Source organism: Gallus gallus, chromosome Z, assembly GCF_016699485.2.
Source record: "Gallus gallus isolate bGalGal1 chromosome Z, bGalGal1.mat.broiler.GRCg7b, whole genome shotgun sequence".
NCBI classification, from domain to species: domain Eukaryota; kingdom Metazoa; phylum Chordata; class Aves; order Galliformes; family Phasianidae; genus Gallus; species Gallus gallus.
The window spans coordinates 47,835,706-47,856,656 of NC_052572.1; the positions used below are offsets into that span (position 1 = coordinate 47,835,706).

Here is a 20,951-nt window from a genome sequence, read left to right on the forward strand (position 1 = left end):
TATAACGATAAGTGTTCCCATCCTGTGCCTATTCACCTTAAAGTATGCAGAGTTATGCTGCAAACTTTAGAGTCGTCAGTCAAGTAAGTGCTGAACTACACTACAATGTAGTGTAGTTTGATGGACAGGGAAGAAATCATAGCCTCGAACAACTTATGCCAACGGGGATAATGTGGTTGGTATAGTCCAGTTAAAATTGTAAAATTCACCTATGAATACTATTGAACAAAACAGGTGATGCACAGCCAGCTTCCCCTTTCATGGATTTCATGACGGCATTGTAGAAACAAGGGCAAGAATTTCAGGTCCTAAAGTTGAAAAGGTGGCATGTTCAAGAAGGTCTGCCACCAAATCTGACATGCTGGAAAAAAAAAAGCAACAGGTGGCACTGAGCTGCCAAGGTAAATGGAAAAAATTTACAGCAAAGCATGGAACATACACTTCATATAAAGATTTAATTTAATACAAAGCTTCCTCCTAACTCTTCAAGGGCATTAGACCCACAGAATCAAGAGTTACTTCACTTTGTAATTGAAAACAACAAAATAATACCTGAAGGAGTTCACATGCGAATGAAATACTAACAGAAAGTGTGAGAAAGTGAACTGATTAAGTTCTGAAATACTGATTGAGACTGAAAATGATCAACTGATAAAATAGTTTTGCAGACACTATGAATAGGGTCTGGAGTCAATAGAGATGAGTGGCTCTACCTCAGCCACAATGGAGTCTCTAAGAGAGAAAGGACAATGCTAAACTGTAAGTATCTAAACATGGAAGAATTTAAAAGGGATTTAATTGATGGTAACATTGGTGAGTGATATCACAATACTGCATAAAATTCAGATACCCACATTTTAAAAGGTGTTTAAATGCTGAAAACAAGGAATTCTCTCTTTACAACTCATCAAACAGAAAAATTTAATATGTTTACAAAACAAAAAATCAAAAAGATATGCCACATTGTTGTGGTTTAACCCAGCAGGCAGCTAAGCACTACACAGTCCTTCACTCACTCCCCCCTAGCTTCCCAGTGGGACAGAGGGAACAATCAAAAAGAAAAAAAAAATGAAGTAGAACTCATGGGTTGAGATAAAGAAACTCAGTAAGATAGACAAGAAGAGTAGTATGACATATATACATATGAAAGTATATAACAAGCAATGAACAATCAGTAGATCACCACCAATGCCCAGCTAGACCCTCAAACAGTGGAAGAAAGTCAGATGAACTCCCACCCGCTTCAAATCTATCCTGCGTGATGTCATACAGTATGGAATACCCCTTTGGCCAGTTTAAGTCAGCTGTCCTGATTCTGTCCCCACCCAGCCCTTTGTTAGTATGAGCTGAGAAAATGGAATGATCTTGGCTCTGTACAACACTGCTTAGCAATAATTATGAACATCAGTGTGCTATCAACATCGTTTTTCTCTTGGAACCAAAACTTACACCAGACACTCTGAAGAAATTCTGTCCCAAGTGAAATTCAGACACATGCCTGGGTTTGATTTTAAAGCACACCAGAGAACAGTTTCACAAGAATCCAGGATGGTAAGTTGGTATCAGTATAATTAAAAAAGGTCTTGTACTGAAGTATAAGAATACTGTAAGAATTTATTCCAGTGGGTGTTAAGATGTGGTAGATTTTCATCAGGTTCACCAAATGGAATCAGATGGAAAAAGATGCTTTTTTAAAAGCAAAAACTAGTATACTCAGAGCACGGTTTACTGCACTTAAATTTAATTCTTAATACATAAGAAGCTAAAGTATTTGATCTAAGAAACCTCTGTTTGCTCAAACTACTGTGATAAATCTACAGACATATGCCCACTCTAGAGACAGAATGACGTACTGTGCATTTTAGTATGTTGTGAAAAAGTAGTTCTTCTATTTCACAGTTCTTCATAACCACTATGTAATCACAATTCTTGCAGAATTAATAAAAACGAGCCATTACAATATAGTTATTATATATATAATGTATGAAATGCATTATATAATGTATGAAATACATGTATAATACATATAATGTATAAAATTCATAAGCTACTTTCCTAGAATAAAGCACTTGATTGGACTTTATTAATAAAACTGCTGATTAAAATCTGCTTGATCTTACCTTTGATTGGATTGTCCTCAGATTAACTATATGAATATCACAAGGCATAGATGACATGAGTGGAGAAAACATATTCAACATCTCCGGGACACCTGAATCTGCATTTGTTGTCATTGGAATTACAGGATGATTTAAGAAAGAAGATGTCATATGGCTAAGAAGTGAGGGAAAACTGACTGATGCCTTCTCTTCATTCTGCAAAACATAAGAGAAAACAGTTATAGAATCAAGTTACTATACCAACATGTGTAAACTTCTAAACCCATTTGTCTTACTTACAATTCCACTAATTTAAGAGAAACTCTTACTTTACAGAATGTCCATTCAGTGACTTTTGGAAACTTCTGATCACCTGCAAGTTGTCCTTACTAGTAGTAGGAGATCCTCCTGATTTACAAATCATTACTATGTCTTTTAAAATAGTCATTAGATATCTCCTTCTATACCATTGTGCAGCTTCTCATATTAGCAAACTGGTCTCAGTTATTCAGTATTTACCTGAATACCAAAACCAAAATACTCTTTTGCAGGCTTCCTTTCCTCTATTTCTTATTTTTTCCCACTTTGTTCAGATTCACCTGATTTGAATCCTACCTCTCACTTTACTTTTACATCTAATATCTTAAAACTGTTTTCTGGACTAACATGCAATCTTTGTCTTGATCTGCAATGCAGCTTACTTTCAGTGCTTTTATTTCAACACTACGCCAGCAGGGACTGAAAGGAATCCTTCCCTAGCTTTTATTGAACTGTTCTTTGAGTGTTTTTTACATGACTACAGAAACTGTATTACAAACCCTGAAATGAGTAAGTCCTCATATTCACACCAGCTACTTAAAGCTTTATAGAACCCAAAAAAGAAACCTAAAAAGTCACTTTCGTTCAGTCAAGGAAACACGTGAAAACTTACTTTTGCTCTTACTTTTCTTTGCATTCTTCATCAGATAAATCCCTACTTCTTAAAACAGGTGACTTTTAGTGAAGACTTTGCAAAAAAGTTTACAGCCTCTTAAACTTTGCCATTTTAAATTTGCATTTTAAGATAGTTTAAAACATTAAAATAAAAAAGAAATAGGAATGCTTAAAGCAAAGAAGGAGATTATTTATCAGTTCATGATGAACAACCATAATAATAATTCGTATTTTGGAGTGTGCATGCATATTTATTTTTTACCTTTGCAGAAGCATTAAATACACCTGACAGTGTAGCAATTTAAAAAATGCCAGAGCTGACCTGATGCAAGGTGATAATTTCTGTTCTGTTGGTGGTTCTTTTCATAGCAACAACTAACAGTGATTTGCTTGTTTGGTATCAACTAGGCATTGAAGTTAATCTTTTTATTGATTTACTATGATCACAAAAATTGCATTCCATAAATGGAAAAAGTTAATAGTTGTAAAGGAGAAGATTGTTCCCCTATGTGCATCACTGTATTTATCCACATTGAACTTCTTCTACTCTTTTACTGCATGCTTTATCAGTTTGAAGTCCTTCTACGATTCTACAGTTAGCTTCAATTTTTTAAATTATTTTATATAGTTCAGCGTTACTGGCAATTTTTTTTTACGCTATTTTCCACTTTTCAATTAAAATATGAGCAGACTTGCTCAAAATACAATTAAAGCTAAAAGAAACCTTCTGCTTAAGTGACTGCGTGAACTCCCAAACGCACAAGGAAAACACACACATACGTGTTTTTTTCAAATAAGAGATCACTGTTTGATCCCAAAACAAACACTGTTTACTTTGTTGCCATAAATGTGCCGAAGTCAGTCACAACACTTTATCATCAGTTTTCTTATTATTCTTCAATCACTTTTTTTGCTGTAAAATAACCTGATTAGATGCATCAGACAACTTTAAAAGTAGCATCCTTGAATATCATAAAAGCGACACATGAATTAGTCAAACAATTAATTCATCCTAATTCCAGCCGCAATACCGGAGGGCAGGAGAAGACAAAACCACTGTCCAGCAATCACAGTTGTTTGAGGTTAGTTCTTCAGATGTGCTTTTTAGCTGTAGGCATACATACTCCAAAGCATTTCACAACATAGATTTTGCTAGAACTGAAGTTCTTCCATTTCTTCCCCTGGTTTTGACCACTGCCTAACATACACTACAAAAGCATTGAAGTAAGAGTTGTACGCCTCAATTTTTTTTCATGTTTTACCTCCATGCAAATTTTCACTGTAAGACACCCCACATACTTGGAGAAGAGCCACAATTCATTACTGAAACAGTACCTAATAACTCATTCAATCAACTATCACTTTATGAATGGAACTACAGTGCTGAGGTCATCTGAGATGTACAGAAGTGAGAATTTACAGAATGCTTCTGGTCCATGTATAAAAACTATTCATCAGACAAGCGTGACACTCATGAGTTAAAACCTCTCCTTGATCTGGAACACAGGAAAATAACAGGAGACAAATTTGTGCATTGGTTGACTTGAGACTAATAAAATGCTAAAAATAAAATAATAAAATATTCTATAAATATCTGGTGAATTCTCAGCTATGTCTAGGAAAAGCTGACTCTCATGAGGGCTGGGAGGTCCTGCAAAGGAATCTAGATATACTGCAGCATTGTACAGTTACCAGTGGCATGCAGTTCCACAGAAGTTAAATGCCTGGTGCTGCACCTGGGACAGAGCAATGTCAGATCAAAGCACACATGGGAGACTAGTGGCTGGAGAGTAGCTCAGCAGGAAAGGTCCTGGGGGTGCTGCTAACAGCAGCTCAGCATAAGCAGCAGTGTGCCCTGGCAGTCAGAAGGAAAATATCACATAATGGGTTAAACACAGCACAGCCAAGCAGGCAAAAGAGGAGATTCTGCCAATGTGCTTAGTGATGGTGCAGCCTCACCTTTAATACTGTTCTGGGCTCCAAAATATAAAAAAATACAAAAATGGTCCTTGAAAGTATCCAGAGGAGAGCAGCAAAGTTGGTACAGGGCTGGCAGGCATCTTCTGTGAGGAGAGGCTGAGGACACTGGGCTGTCCAGCCTGGAGACAAGGAGGCCAAGAGGCGACCACACTGCTTGTGGCAGCTTCCTGAGGATGGGAAGCAGAGGGAGGAGATGGGCTTTGCTCCTGGAAGCGTACAGCAAGACATATGGGAATGGCACAAAACAGTGCCAGAGAAGGTTCAGAGTGAGAACTGAAACAATTTCTTTATCATGAGGGTGGTCAACCTCTGGAACAGTCTTCCTAGGGAGGCAGCTGATGTCCCATACCTGTCAGTGTTCAGGAGGGATTTGTACAATGCCCTTGATAACATTGTTTTAACTAACGTCTGGTTAGCTCTGAAGCGTTCAGGCTGTTGGACTGGATCTGTGTAGGTTCCTTCCAATTGCATTATTCTAATTCTAAGAGACACTGTGGGTCAGTCTTCTAGGTCTGAATCCTTCAAAGCCTTATCTAAGGTTAGCAGAAGTAATAAAAGTAACACCTGCTATTTTTTCCATGGAAACTATGACAAAAAGCACTGTAAAACTATTTGATAGAGCAAATTCTCAGCTACACTATTTTTCAATATAGCTATGCATTTTTGCAAGTGATGAACACAAGTCTGTGCTCCATAAATGTTCAGCAAGGATCAATGAATGTCAATGGATGCCATTATTTCCACCTGGAGGAATTCAATGACCCATCTTTGCTTCACACACACTTCCATGTCAGGCACCATTTTGTCGGACTACTCCTCTGCTACCATCTGTCACACAGCAACAAAATGTAACAGAATACTGGCAGTAAGGTTCTACTTTTATTGCCATACCACCAACATCTGCCTCTGACAACGTGGGCAAACATAATAAAACAGGAGGCATTACTTTCATAGCAGTCCTTGTAAATTTTAAAACGGAAGGTATTTTTTACTGTACAGATGCAGTAAAATAAGTCTCAGTTGAGAAACCAGAAGAGATGAAAGTAAATACACTGAAAACCTTCAAGAAGAATGCAGGTTGAAGAGAACCATTTACTGTCATGGACAAAGTAGTCAAAAAACTCTGCTCAGAAACACAAAGAGTGGCTCTCAGCTTCCTAGATTCTTGAAGTAACTGAAGATTGTAGGAAAATGACCTTGAAGGACTCTGGCAAATGTAGAACCACAGCTGGATCAACTTCATCTTTGCTCCTGATATGTCTAGACACAGTCAGAAACATTCAACTTGAACGTTATCAAAATTCAAACTTTTGAAAGCTGCACTAAGACAAAGATTTTATGACAAATCTTGTATTCCCACATCTGGAATGTCAATCCACACCAACGGAACAGCTGCAGTCAACAGGAATGGACAGTAAAGGAGGTGTCAAAACCTGCCAGAACACTAAATAAAGGATCCAGAAGGAACACTTCAAAGCCCAATTCCCTCTCCTATAAGCATTATGTTCACAAAAGGATTGGAGTACGTCTTCCCTTCTTAATCAACTGATATAACATTTAAATAGGACTCTGCAGAAATACAGAGAAGGAAAGGTGTTTTTTTTTTTTTTTTCTGTAAAAAGAACAGATTTGGAAGAACAGTTACTCTGTATATACATTCACTATGTGTATAGTTTCCTGCAGCACACTGCTGATGCCATTGCAGGCTGGACATGAAGAAAAATTTCTGCTAAGAATGCTGAGATATTGGAACAGGCTGCCCAAGGAGGAGGTAGTGTCACTGTCCCTGGAAGTTTCCAAGAAAGGGGTAGTCCTTGCACTGAGTGACATGGTGTAGAGCAGCCATAAGCATGGGCTGATGGTTGGACTAGCTGATCTTACTGGCCTTTCCAACCTCACTGATTCTAAAAGACATAGTCCCAGTCTCCATCTAATTAAAGTACTGTTCTATTAGAACTGGCATTGTTTCCTCAACTTCAGTGACAACGTTCAACAGTCAGTTTGGAATGGAGCTCCACTGGCAGCTTTGTAAACATTATATACTGGCAAGATCCTTACAAATGCCACTGATACAGCTGGCTTAATTTCTTCTCATCAAACTAAATACTGCTTTTTAAAACTATCCTGTAGCACATTCACATACAATTATCCAACTGGAAACAGTTTGCTTTGAAATATAACTCCACAATGATTTTACAAAGATGTACACAAATCCTCATATAGGTTCTTTGTCATCAAAAGTAATGTAATAAAAAAAGTGAATAATGCTGAATTTTCAGATTCATGGGAAAAACAAAACTACAACAATAACAACAACAACAACAAAAACAACAATAAAGCAAAACAGACTCCAATATAACCCTTTGTTACAGTGTGCAACAAATTCTAACTATGGCTTCATCTCTAGCATGTGCCCTTACAGCAGACAAGAGCTATTCTATCAATAAAAGGAGAACAGAGCATATTAAGAAAAGACTCAAACACTTTTCTATTAAGAGTTTAAATTGAGGAACTGGGGTCTTTAATTAGAGGGGAAAAACACTAATTAAACTCTTCAGAAATCACTTAGTAATTGAATGGAAGAAAGAACAGAAAACGCTGTAGAGAATACAGTAAAGCTGAAACAGCTGATAATTGGACTTCAACTGTGCTAACAGAGAAACAATTAACTTTTCAGAAGGCAAGTAATTTTCAATTTCCTATGCAAAAAATTACGGAAAGCAAACTGGGGGAGGCAGAATATCAAATCACAAATACGGACTATTCAGTTTTCATTTAGATGCTTCTCTACGAAGAACAAACCAAACGTGGAAAGATATTTACACTAAAGCTACACCAGCATCCGAACAATCTGATTGAGCTGCTGACACGTGGAGAGTGACTTTGGATCTCAGTGCATTCCAACAAAATCTAGAAAGAAGAAGAATTCTGGGCCTGAAAAATGAAGAAATGCAGATGAAAGCACTTGTACTATTCCTGAAAGGAAACAGCCCCTCACTCCTTTTCATGTTGTATGAAGAAACAAATTTTATTAACTTTCTCTTTCACAGGTTATGAAAATTCACTGGCAGAAAAAGAATGCTCCTGAACTGGAAAATACAATCTGTGGAGTAAAAAGTCTCTTCAGAGCATTTCTAGTTCCAAAACAAAGACAGGCAATATTATTAAATATTCCGCCACCATAACCTAGCAACAGACAGCAATACTTCATTTATAGCCTCTCTCTCCAACTTCATTTAAGTTACTCTTAGTGTTTATGTTTACCGGTAACGGTGCAAGAGTAAGGCAAATTGACTTAATATCCAAAGAAATAATACATGCCAGAGATGTGGAAGGGACACTCTGCAAGATACTGCTTCCTGTTGACTGGGATGAACTTCTGCTGTCCCGCATGATGACAGAACACAGATCAGAAAGCTTCTGGAGTTCTGCTTTGATGAGGAAGTAGCTTGTCAAAGTGATGACAGAAGAATAATATAGAACGGTATCCCCTCTTTTTTACCTCCAGTGAAGCTATCTGCACTGGAAATTTGCTGCTGATGGGAATTTCTTGATGCTGATAGAAACTGCTTGTTCCACACACAAAGAGATCATACCATTAGGACTTATTTTACTTGAGAATGTAAGGAAAAGAAACCTGGCTTGCAGCACCTCTCCCTCCTTAATAAAGAACTTTGTTCTACCGTAAGAACTTGCAGAGGGAATAACCAGGCCATCCTAGAACAGGACATACAGCAAGGTTTAGATTTCAAATTGCACCAACTAAGAGACATACTTTCCTACTTTGGCCAGTTACATGGGCGAGGAATGGAGAAACCAAACTTTAATACTAAACATACTATTGAAATAAAACACCATATTTCTAAAAAGAATTGGCAGACAAGTATATGCACAAAAGAAGATAAATAAAAACAATCTAAGAGAATAACATTTCACTGCAGAGATGTTCACACTGTCATGGTTTTATGATTTTTGTTACTGGTATTCTACATCATAAAATTGTGTAGTGCACTGGGAGTTAAAGAATTAATACTCCAGTTCTGTGGATTGTCAATATTTCCAGGTAACTAGTTCTCAGAAGAACAACCTATCCCAGAAGACTTTTACTGTTTTGTTTCCACTTTCTATTTAGAGGGAAAGATAAAACTGCCTGCAAGTCACAAGATTGTCCCCTCTTTTAATACTCATCTCTGCAATATGTGCTCCCTAGCTGTCTTGCCTTCAGCATTAGAGTAAGGCCTTTGGTTTTGAACACACTCATTTTATTTATTAGCTTCATTTCCAATTATATTCTATTATATTGTGTTATCTCGCATTCCACTATCATACTTAGTAAATTAGTTTTCTCCCTTAACTTGTTGGTACTATTTTCGTTTTTAGGCCCATCTCCCTGCCTTTTCCCCTTTTTCCCTTCCCCCTCTCCCGGGGTGTGGGTCTGTGGGTCCCTTCACTCCATCAGTTATGAAACTGGGCCGAACCAGCCCCAAACCACTGACAATTATATTTGCTAAGGTATGATAATGAAAAGCAATGTACAGTAAATAGCTACTACATGAAGAATGTATATGCATTATAAATAGGCATTTCATATAAGGGGCAAGTACAACTCAATAATCAGACAAACAGTTATATAATCAGGCATATATTTTCAGAGAAAGTGGATAATGACAGATACTTAAGAAAAAGAACAGTTGTATGTGATGGAAAAAAAAGGACTTTGATTATATGACTGCCACATCTTTGTGATTTTATTAACTGCCTGTAAAACTGCTTCTCTAAAAACCTTCCCCAAATCATAGCAGATTTTTGAGCTACTGGCTCTTTGCTTGAAACTACACTATAAATCCAGTTATAAAAGCTGAAAAAGTCAAGCTAAGGTACAAAATACAAACCTAAAGAACATGCCTGCTTGGAATAGCATCTTTTTCTCCTACAGTGCCAGTGATGAAATAAGTACTTTACTTCTTCATACAAATTATGTGCCATTCCTATTCTTATACTGACATAAAGCTTTGAGGCTTGGAAATAAAAAGGCAATGAGGTTTATTTTTAATGAATTTTATAATAAATGTAAAATAAAGATTCTATAATTTCAAAAATAAAGCAGCATTTAGTGTTTTGACAGACAGGTACTACTAATTGGGCTCTGTTTCATTTTCAGCTAACATAATGATCCCTTTAAAAACAAAATACATTCAATTCTTGCTGAATGATCTGAGGAAAAAGAGAAATGAATGTGAGGAAAAAAAGTCAAAAAGATGCACAGAGCCAATCAATGCTTGCAAGGATTAACATAGGCAGAAATAGTTACATCTAGAAGATTTACCTAGAATTTCTATCAAAGCATATTAATAACACCAACAGAGGGCTCAGAGACAAAGTTAGCAATAAATCAGATGAGTGTAATTGAAAATGAAATGGGATTTGTCCAGCTCTTGCTACATACACAGCTTGTTTAATGTACAACGTCAATTAATACATTTTTTGTAGTACCCAAATTCAGGGCATGGGGCAAAATCAGTTAAACTAACCTGAAGCCATTTGCATGGAGGTGGTATCAGCATGAATACTTATTACTGGTGAGATCAGCTAAAATTCAACAGACAACATTCAGGAAGCACTAGGATTAGGCTACAGCAACTACATTAAAGTGATGCCAATTTATTTCAGTTCATCTTAAAGAATTTTCATATCCTACACTTCTAACACATTCCTTTCAAGTACAAGTTTCCCAAAGAGTAGAAAAATTATTACTCATAAAAACTTTTTTGAGAAGAGAGAATTAAATTGGAAACCACTTTAGGAAAAGCCTGTACTGACAAAGATACCAAGTGATCAAAAATCTCTCCTTCCTTCCGTTGTTCCTTAAGTAACAAGATAGGTCTCGACAACAAAATTAAGGTCAGTGTATGAGTCACACAGTGCATCCCATCACATAAATAAACTGCATATAATTTCTCCATAATCTCTTCTGACAGGGCTATTATTAAATGATTATAACAACAACCTCCTGAGTAACAATGCACTAAAAATATATTTGCATATTTTACAAAACACTGAGACGGGAGTACTCCCCCTTCCTTACTTCAACACATCTGAAAGTTACAAGAATCGGAAAACATCACAGATGTTTGGAAAACCTTCAATCAAAAAGCTAAAACACGCTACAGAGGAATTCCAGATGTAACATCAGAAAGATGCACTTCTGAATTCAAACTGATGGTCAATCACAATTAACAACCCACTAAATATAAAATAACCCGTGTTATTTTGCAGAGGAGTCTGAGCATGCATGCACTAGTTCTTTTTTTAGCGGAAAAGTAACAAAGAAGCACCCTTAGAAGTACGCAACAGGTGTGTTAACAACCCTTCAGATCACCATCACAGTCTCAATCAATGATTAGTCCTTTGAATCATTTTTAAGCTTCTTCAATATAGAAGTAGATGTGTTTTGAGCAAGGTCTGGACAATAAGACTTCCAGAGGTACCTATGTAAGTATTTTATGATTCTATGTAAAATACCTGAATTGCACACAGTGCAGCTGCAAGCACCATGGCACTAATGCCACCCTGCTCCTGTAGTCCCCTAATGTTATTTGTTATATAAAAATTGCTTTCTTTGTCCAACAATTGTAATTTCCTTGCTTCACATTTTAATTTAATTATTTTAACTAAATAATTAAATTAATTAATTTTATTATACTGAGTACTAAAAAGTTTACTGAGGCAGCATAGATCTCTCTGCAGGTCTCCTTTCACCAAGGGTGAATTAACATGGGTATTAACATGGGTAACAACCACTGCTGTCAAACCTAGAATGTTTCCAGCACTTCAGCAGTACAGCTATTTCCAAACCACACTGATAACTGTTAGTGTACTGCCCATGTTACATAGGATGAGGAACTAGAAAATTATAGCAATATGTACATCCTGAAAAAACTCAATCATGTTGGAAATTAGCTTTAGGCTTGATATTATCAACCTCTCACAGTGCTTGGTGATATCCATCGTAAAACAGAATTTATTTCCATTTATCTGCATACTCATTAGCAATTCAGTACACAACTACTCATCTTAAGTCATGTGACAATTTCAGAATCTACTCAGTGCTGTCATCATGATTCTACTGTCTCATATAAAAATGTACTTTTATCCTTTTCAAATGGTAGAAAAGAGAAAAATGCAAACAAAAGTTAACTCAAATGATTAATAAAACACTAAAACAAGATGTACAAGAAAAAAAAGGTGAGATTTTTGGTCTCTATTTTCCCAAAAACACAGTGAATTGAGAAGTCTAATGTCTGGCATCTAAATATTTCTTGTTAAATTTTATTTCCCAAGAAATTTAAGTTCAGTTTTGTTTCACTCATTCATTCCAAATGATTTTTCACCTTTGTTTCAGTTTCATTAAACTCTGACAAGAGGAATTCTCACAAACTACCAATCTCCTACAAGCTTCTTGGAAAAGTAAAAATAAAAGCCAATACATATTTAAAGAAACATTCACAACAGCACCTCAGTGATGCACTGAAGCGTAAAGTTACCTGTTTTAAATGGCTTGCTAGTAATGCAATCGATATACATACAATCTTCAAAACATATCAAATACTTATCACCTCTTATCCAGGTGACAGATAAGGGAGGAAGGCAAGGGTAAGAAAGGAGGTCTTTCTGTGATAAATTGTTAAAGATGTAGACCTTATGATGAGAACGTGCAAGCAATCTCAGAAAACTCCCCAGGGAAGCTGTAGTTTCTTAGTTCGGCTACTCACTGAAAGGCTTCTTTACTAAGCTCACTACTTTTGCAACAGAAATAAACACTCATGTCTTAAGCAGACAGAAAAATCCAGGCAGTAATGCCTACCACATCTGTTCCATGCCTTCTTTCTAGCAGAAGTCGGAAGACATTAGCTGTAATCTTGTTATCTTGGACACCTTGTCCAAGGCCACGGTTGTCATCCTGCATAAGTCGACGATCCATGATTACTTCCAACTGACCTGAAAATACAATATAAGAATTGCAGTGGTAATAGAAGTATGTTAGGTTTCTATTAAATGTAGAAAAATATTCTGAAATATAAATTAGAAAATTCACACTTTTTATATTGTTAGGACTGATAATAAAAATACTCTATGATTTTGGCTGTAATCTTCCAACATTTTAGTGTATGATCCAGTAGAAGGTTTGGTGAATTTTTTAACATAGTTCTCTTAGGTGAAATTTAGCATGAAAAACTGTTAACCATTTCTTGCAACAAGGATGCTTAGTACATGGAATATCAAAAGAATCACCTCAAGTAGCTGAACTACACCCTTTGTAGCGGAACATCATCTAATGAATCGTAAAATGTTTCATCTAATGCTACATAAAACATTGCACTTCCTTTTTTTAATTGTTTGTTTCCAGCATTCCTTAAGAAGCCAGGATGGTGACAGGTGACAAAATACAGCTTATAATTCTTAAGGCGATTGTGAACAGAATATAAAAACAAAATAATCAGCACTGCTGAAGTCAGGTAAAAACCATCTCAAAATTGGGTCGAGAAAAAAAAAGGTACAACTTCTGGCTTAAAAAGGAATTAAAAGTATCTTGTGAGGGAGGCTTCAGGACATAAGTGATTGCTCCTACTCCATTAATTATCCATTAGGCTGCAGGGAAGGCCATTTCACAGTGGTAGATGCAATCTGCTTGGAGGTGGTCCTTCCTAGGGCATGGAGGATAATCCACTAAATAGTGAATTAGAGCAGAACCGGATGGGACTTACACCGTGAATGATGTTCAACATCTAACATTAAAAGAAAGATTACACATCCAATCCCACAAATGGAAAGAGAGCCAGAAAAGTCGCAATTAAGACATAGAAAACACATTTTATGGGTTTTGATCAAGTCTCTTAGAAGCAGATACTGAAGACTGATAACTGTTCAGTAAGAAGTCCAACTCCACACTGCTGGGACTGTCTAACAGCATATGAGTTAACTGTTTCATAGTAAGAAACTGCCTCTAATACAGGAGGGGGATATAAGAAATGTATCAGCTGTTCAGAAAAATTCAGATGGTGAGTTATGCCTTGAGACATACTGTCTGCTACTTAAGGCATCTGCTTCAATTGTAATGCTTTTGATTCTTCTTTCAGGACCCTTCAAAAAAATTGTCACAAAACGCTGAACACAACCAAAGAACTTTCAGCTTCATTTTTGTTCTTTGTTAAGGACTCTCGCATATCCTCAGGAGAAATATAGCGAACACAGTAATTTTATAAAGCATTTTTTGATGATAACAAGCGAGATGAATACAATCATCCTCTTTTAGTGGATGCAGAGTAAATATTTGATGTTGCTAACTAGCTCTTGGACCTTAAGTGACATAACAGTTTGCTAAAGAGTCTGACAATTAAATGATTAATACCATTAAGAAGTATGGGATACATCTTTTGCTCTTTGATATAACTGGATTAGGGGAAAAATTTCTAATGTCCTCAAATAGATTAAACCAAGGCTCACAGAAAGATAATTTCTCCCCAACATTTATCTGAAATATGGCACATACAGCACTACTCTCAACTCCCCCAATTTGAAGAAAGACAGAGGATCTCTCTGTGTCATGCACGCTGCATGTAATTTTGTGATGCATAGACTAAGATAGCTAAAGCACAAATACAGGCTCTATTACAAGCAATTGAGCCTCTGAAGACCTAGTTTTCATCACCTTCTTAACTAATAGAAATATCAACATACAAAAACCCTTAAGACTTAATAATATTTCTGCCACTGTAGGATGGTATCCACAGTCTGTTGGAATGGACATTAAAATGATAGTTTATTGAAAAGAAAATTGGAAGTAAGTTCTGGCATAGTTTCTGGCTGGCTGTTTTATTTATTTCTTGTCAATATATTCATCAACTCTTTCAAATAACTCCATTGAATTTGTGAGGTATGACTTTCCTTTTAAAGAAGTAATGTTGATTTTTCACTAGAGGTAATTCTTATTCTTTATTTCAACAATTCTAATCTTCCAAAAAGCTGCTGTTGTTTTTCTTGATAGGGATGTTAGGCTGTATCACTTGCACCTTAATCTCTTTCCTTTAAAATCAAATGAAGAAAACACAGACAACATCACTTTATCCATCTTCAGCCCCCTCCTATCAGAGCAGTAGAAAAGAGTAGAAACCGCTTAGTGATGCTGTTTCATCCTTGAGTTTCATCAGCATTCTGGGATGAAATATACCTGGTTCTGACAACTTCTAGCTCAATTTGTCTTCTTCATGATCATTTTCCTCTAATTTGAGACATTTTCCAATGAACATGACAGAATCTCACGTGGGAACAATCTCCAGCTCTTCCTTTATAGACATATTTTAAAACCAGTCACAGCTGGAGAAACTTATTTGTTTTCTTCAAATATGAGTAGGTATAGTAACGTAGTAATCTCTGAATGAACTATTTCAGCTAATAATGAAACAGTTCTTGGTAATATCTCTCTCTTACTTACCATTTTTCAAGCTCGCAACACCTAAAGACTGAGCTGAATGAAGTGTCAAACGAACACCAGAATCTTGGATATAAGCCATTGTAGTCATAGGATAGATATTGGCTTGAAGAGGCAATTTGCTCATCGTCAGTCTGGGCTGGATCTACAGTACAAACACAGACTTTGATAAAATATATTTTTTATGCATTTAAATTTCAAAGACATTCTCAGACATTAATCCCATGTGCTTTAGAAGAAATGATTGACAACCAGTACCAAAGTATCCACTCAACTGTATTATTTAGCTTTTTGCAGATTTGTGGCTAAAACTACCTATTTGGAAATGATAACTTCAATGTACTTTCAGATCAAAGAACATTTTTTCAAAACTGAAAGATTCATCAAGGGAATGTAAAAAAAAAATAATAATCAGTTATAGAATGAGAGAAAATATTTTCTCCTCTAGAGAGCCAGCAGTGAATAGATTCAAGACAGCAGAAAAGCAATTGTTGGTATATAATGGGGACTTATTTAAGCACTGGAGGTCCTGAATGGTACATGAAAGTAATTTTAATACTGTTATTCATTTTCATGTTTAAATATTCACTGTCTCTAGCAAAATGCAGCTGTACACACTAACAGGCAGAACAGCAGGCATGCATTTAGTGTATTCACAATATCAACTTTTAGCAAGGAAGGAAGGTCAGGAAAAGAAAATACAGTTTTTTTCATCTGTGCTTCAAAGTCCAAGAAAAACAGCCATACTATTCCATCAGATGTATTACCAACAGTATATGTTATTACACTCTGAAAATGCACCATCTACTTATTTCTATCACAGCATCAAATATTTGTTCTCTAGGTTACTCTTAGTAACTCTCTGTGTTACTTGGAAGTACACTTATGCTTTGTGTAAGACCAAAGGCCCAAATCAAATAGATGAAGGAGAAAAGGTATGCAAGATATTAGAAGAACAGCAGAAAGGCTTATTGTGTATTGCTGTATTACACTTCTTGTTCTTTAAAGGATACAGAGGTATAGTTAATGAACTATGCAATTTGAAAGAAAACAGTTGCTACATCATCTCATCTAAACCACTTTTATAACAGGGATACAAATAGGAAAATACAAATAGGAAACTGTAAGCAGCTTAATATTTGTGTCCAGGGGGTGAACACAGTAGTTAGTTTTGCTCGTTCCCTCCAAGGAGGGACCACGTGGCGTGGAAGAGGCACTCCAGTTCTGTGCTGATGTGGGGAAAGGCAAAGGCAGAGATGAGCACTAACGCTACCGTTAGTTAGTCTTTTCTCTTAAGTGGACTGCAACATGAGTGTTTGATTAATATGACTCATTCTTTAAAATTAGTTGAAAACTGAGACTCTAGCCTTTTAGAATTAGTAGAGAATAATTACCTGATATCCGTTAAGATCAACATAGAATCTATTTCGACTGTTTATGTCAGATGAAATTCTCATTGCAAGTTCGCGATTATATTCTCCTCTGATATCCACAATATTGGAAACCTCAAGAGACTGGCCTTCCAAACCTAAATGAAAAAAGATGCTTTCAAAACCTTAAAATTTTTAAAAGCGATTGCCAGGTAAAAGAATTCCAGTGATCACAGAGTATGATTCAGTTCTCCTCTACTAGTTTTCCTTTTATGTCTAAACAGGTATTTTAAGTCAGGTCAGTTATGTACCACGTCATACAGAAATGCTTCTAATTCAGTACTCATTAAACAGTCTGTGTGAAACCTTGAACAGAAACAGAACTAGAATAATTAGAATGTGCATGATAAGAACCAGTGGTGGTTCTGATAAATCAGTAGAAAATACCATGCAACTTTCAAGTGCAATAGCTAATATGTTAGAAGAAGAATCGTTGACAGCATCTTGATGGTTTTCTGTTTTAAGCAAAACAAAGAGAATCTTCCATAAGGAAAGTTTAAGACAGAAATACACACCGATACACTGACAATCAGGATGCAAACCTTTGCTAACAGGTAATGGTTGCCCATTGTATTAAAGAAAAAATGAACTATCTGAACATGCAGACAGATGTTCAATAAGACTTTCCCTGGGTCTTACACTGAAAGTTGCATACCTTTTCCAAAAATCTGACTTTTTCAAACAGCTTAAGACCACACTTCCTGTAGTTCAGCAGAACTAAAAGCTAAAAAAGGAATGTGCCAAACAGAACAGAAACATTAAATTTCTCTTGATACTCAAGAGATTATGCTGTGCTTGCCTGACAGGTTGTAAACAGAGGATGGTAAGAAACAAGAGACTAATTAGTTCAGACCTTTAAAATTTGAAGATTTAAAACCCTTGCTACTGAATTCTTCCTTTTTTCAACTGTTGACTGTATGTTAATTCACTCGTGGGCAAGATCATCATGGTTTGGGTTCCTAAAGTAGTCAAATCTTATGCAAAAGGGCAAAACATCTTCACAGCAAAAATCCTAGTTTCCTAAGCACACAGAGGTTAGTACAATCTCTTTCTTTCTACATATATAATTTTCCAGTAGAGATGGCAGTTTTATTTGAGAATATGAACGTTCCTCAAATAGGTCTTTATTTTAGCAAATTCTTAAAACAACCTGAAACTTTCAAGAATGGAATGCTCAAAGTGTCTGCATCTTTCAGTTTTTATGTTGTGTGTAAAATATAGTCAGATTTTTGATTTTGTTACCTGGGAAGAGAAAGGTATTAAAGTCTGTATTTGTTTCCTCATCTTTTTTTCTTAAAATCTGAGCTTCACCTTCAGTAGTACCAGCAGCTGTTAAAAAGCTAATATTTATCAATGGTGATTATATCACAGTAGTATCTGAAAAGTATTTGATTCTAGGAAAATGTATTTTCCCAGGCCTAGTGTGTGCACGGTGGATCCATGTGTTTCACTCTTTTTGCTTTTAATCACGGCTTTTCCAACTATTTTGCAATGAGATCACTAGCCTATGTGAACCATGAAGAAGGATACAATATCTCAGTTTACAACAAATGAATATGGAATGAATTACAGTCAGCTCTTCCCTACTGCATAATTTGAGCTAATATGAAAATACAGTTATTGAACATAATAAAACACAAGTAGCCTGATGAAAAAATAACAAAATTACACTGATATCAACAACAGATGCTAAGAGAAAAAAAACCACAACATTTAAACTTAGAACTTCGTCAAACTGGATTAGCCAATTTCTCAGGCTTTGCACCCCTTTTCAAGTAGGAGTATCATGTCTATTTAAAAAGAAAATAGAGGCTTACACACAAGTGCACGTGTATATTTCTATCTGCTTGCTTTTTTACTTAATATATTTAGTTAGACTTTAAGATAACTCCCTTAAATAAAGTAACGCTATATAAAGAGCTTTTCTTACAAAGCCAATAAAACTGATCTCACTACAACGATGTAAAGTCAAAAGGCCATTTCATATGAAGAAATCCACATTATGGAGGTAATCCACATGATAAAGGTAAAGTGAAATTGTATTTAAAAAAATTGTAATCTTTTCTTGTAACAGCTGGAAAGGTAGTACATGACTTCAATACAATGACTGGATAGATAATGATGTAATTACTGGAAACAGTGTAATGAATCAAATTGCAAAAAAAAAAAAAAGAAAGAACATAACTAATTAGTGCACTCTAGATGAAAGAAAACCTTAGGCATTAGGAAATGGCTCGCAAGATTTTCATTGACAGCTCATTTCTTGCGAACTGTGAAAGTGTAACAGTTCTAGCAGGCACCTAACAGATTAAAGAAAAAGGAATGTTATAAAGAAATATTATTCCAAAACAACCTCATTCAACACACAAGAGATTCATTCGGATGTTTTCTCTCCCCTTTACTGCCTTAAACAACCTTCTTATGCAATTTTTCTTTTTGACAGTTTAATTTACTGAAATCCACATATCAAAATAACTTCCTTCAAACATTTTCAGCAACTCAGTACATTTAGACTAGACGGTCTTCATCCCCTGACACTTTTTACATATTCATCACATAAAATTGTCTTGTGTAAAAATTTTTCTTCAGAATTTTCAACAAATTACAATATATCAACAAATATAACGTCTTGGACTGTATTCATAAGGGAGGTGATCTAGAGTATGATCTAGAATTACTTCGCTGTTAGTGTTTGTCATGGATAAGTTGCCATTCTTCGTGATTTTAGAGAAGACACTGTATCTATGCCAGCAAGTCTGAAGATATGAAGAAAATTATCATTTTTTTAATTATTTTTAACCGTCACCAAAATATATTGTACAGTTTTTCATTTTTATAACTACCTATAGTACTCAGATGGCCCAACAAAGATTTGGAACCCTCTATTGGTAATCTATACTGTAAGACTTCCTAAAACTGAGAGATCTCCATGAAATGTTTATGCTTAAGCAAGTCATCTTAATGACTATGAAATGCTTCACAAAAGGATCATATTCATTGCACTGTACCTCATTAAGATTTCAATCAGAATGTTTTCGTAACAGGCCAGAAGTTCTATTCACAAGATCAGAGTGTTGAAAAATAACCAAAGAGAATTCAGTGAGAAAGGGAGAGTTTACAGCTCTTACCCTGGACATTATAGAGTCGCATGGTGTGTGTCACATGGTGGAAAAAACATACAACTTCTGAGAAAATTTTTCCATGAGCAACTCTTACAGTAGGTGGATCTGTAAAAATATAAGGCTGAAAAAAAAAAAAGAAAAAAAGAAAGCACAGTTATTCATTTTAAAATTTTGCATAAAATGGAGTGTATAAATTTTAAGTCTTACATTTCCTTTAGTTGAAATTAGGACAACCATCATTACATATCTTAAAGGTATTCTACAACAATTAATGGATATAAGACCTACAGACAAACACAGTACTATACTACTAAAAATATCTAAATTGAGCTTAATGATAGCAAAATTGTATTTGCTAATCAGCAATCAAATACCATAGTTTCATAACCTATGGGGCATGGGGGTTTAACTGTTCTTTTGGACTATGGTTTACTGTATCAGCGGTATACACCGGTACACACTAATTACATACACAGCAGTCTGCTACATACATTCTGTTAGCAAAATAATACTTATGGCCTTATTTCTATGCTTGAAAGCACATTTCTCAGTAGGGCTTGTCCATCCCAGCCCTACAGTTTAGCTAAAAACAAAACAGTAAAATGGAGAGATGCTATCAGTAGTAAGTCTGTGAACTTACTAAAAGTATTTTTTTTTTTTTTTTTTAATAAAAAAAGTCTGGAGGAATGTTATACCACCTAACCTGTTAGCATAAAACATGACGGCAATACTGACAACTACTATCAAAATACACTGTTCCAATACCTGCAGAAAGCTGAAATGAGATGCACTTAACAGTTCTCAGGTTCTGAGACAACGCAACAAAAGCATTCGTTTGCCAGTCTCCAAGTTGTACATATATCCAGATCAGCTCTCCCAATCAATGGGATCACTACAG

At 35.7% G+C, this 20,951-nt stretch overlaps 1 protein-coding gene across 2 annotated transcripts in view; it reads right to left on the reverse strand.

The window, feature by feature from the left end:
• Positions 1–20,951, reverse strand: part of MAN2A1 (mannosidase alpha class 2A member 1) — a 119,733-nt gene that overhangs the window by 10,225 nt on the left and 88,557 nt on the right. For both annotated transcript variants that reach the window (XM_003643046.5, XM_046905798.1), the window contains exons 16-20: positions 20,060–20,174; positions 16,896–17,029; positions 15,505–15,646; positions 12,877–13,010; positions 2,121–2,315 (exon numbers count right to left, since the gene is read on the reverse strand). In XM_003643046.5, the coding sequence (XP_003643094.2) occupies positions 2,121–2,315; positions 12,877–13,010; positions 15,505–15,646; positions 16,896–17,029; positions 20,060–20,174 (720 nt within the window). The remainder of the gene's footprint in view (positions 1–2,120; positions 2,316–12,876; positions 13,011–15,504; positions 15,647–16,895; positions 17,030–20,059; positions 20,175–20,951) is intronic.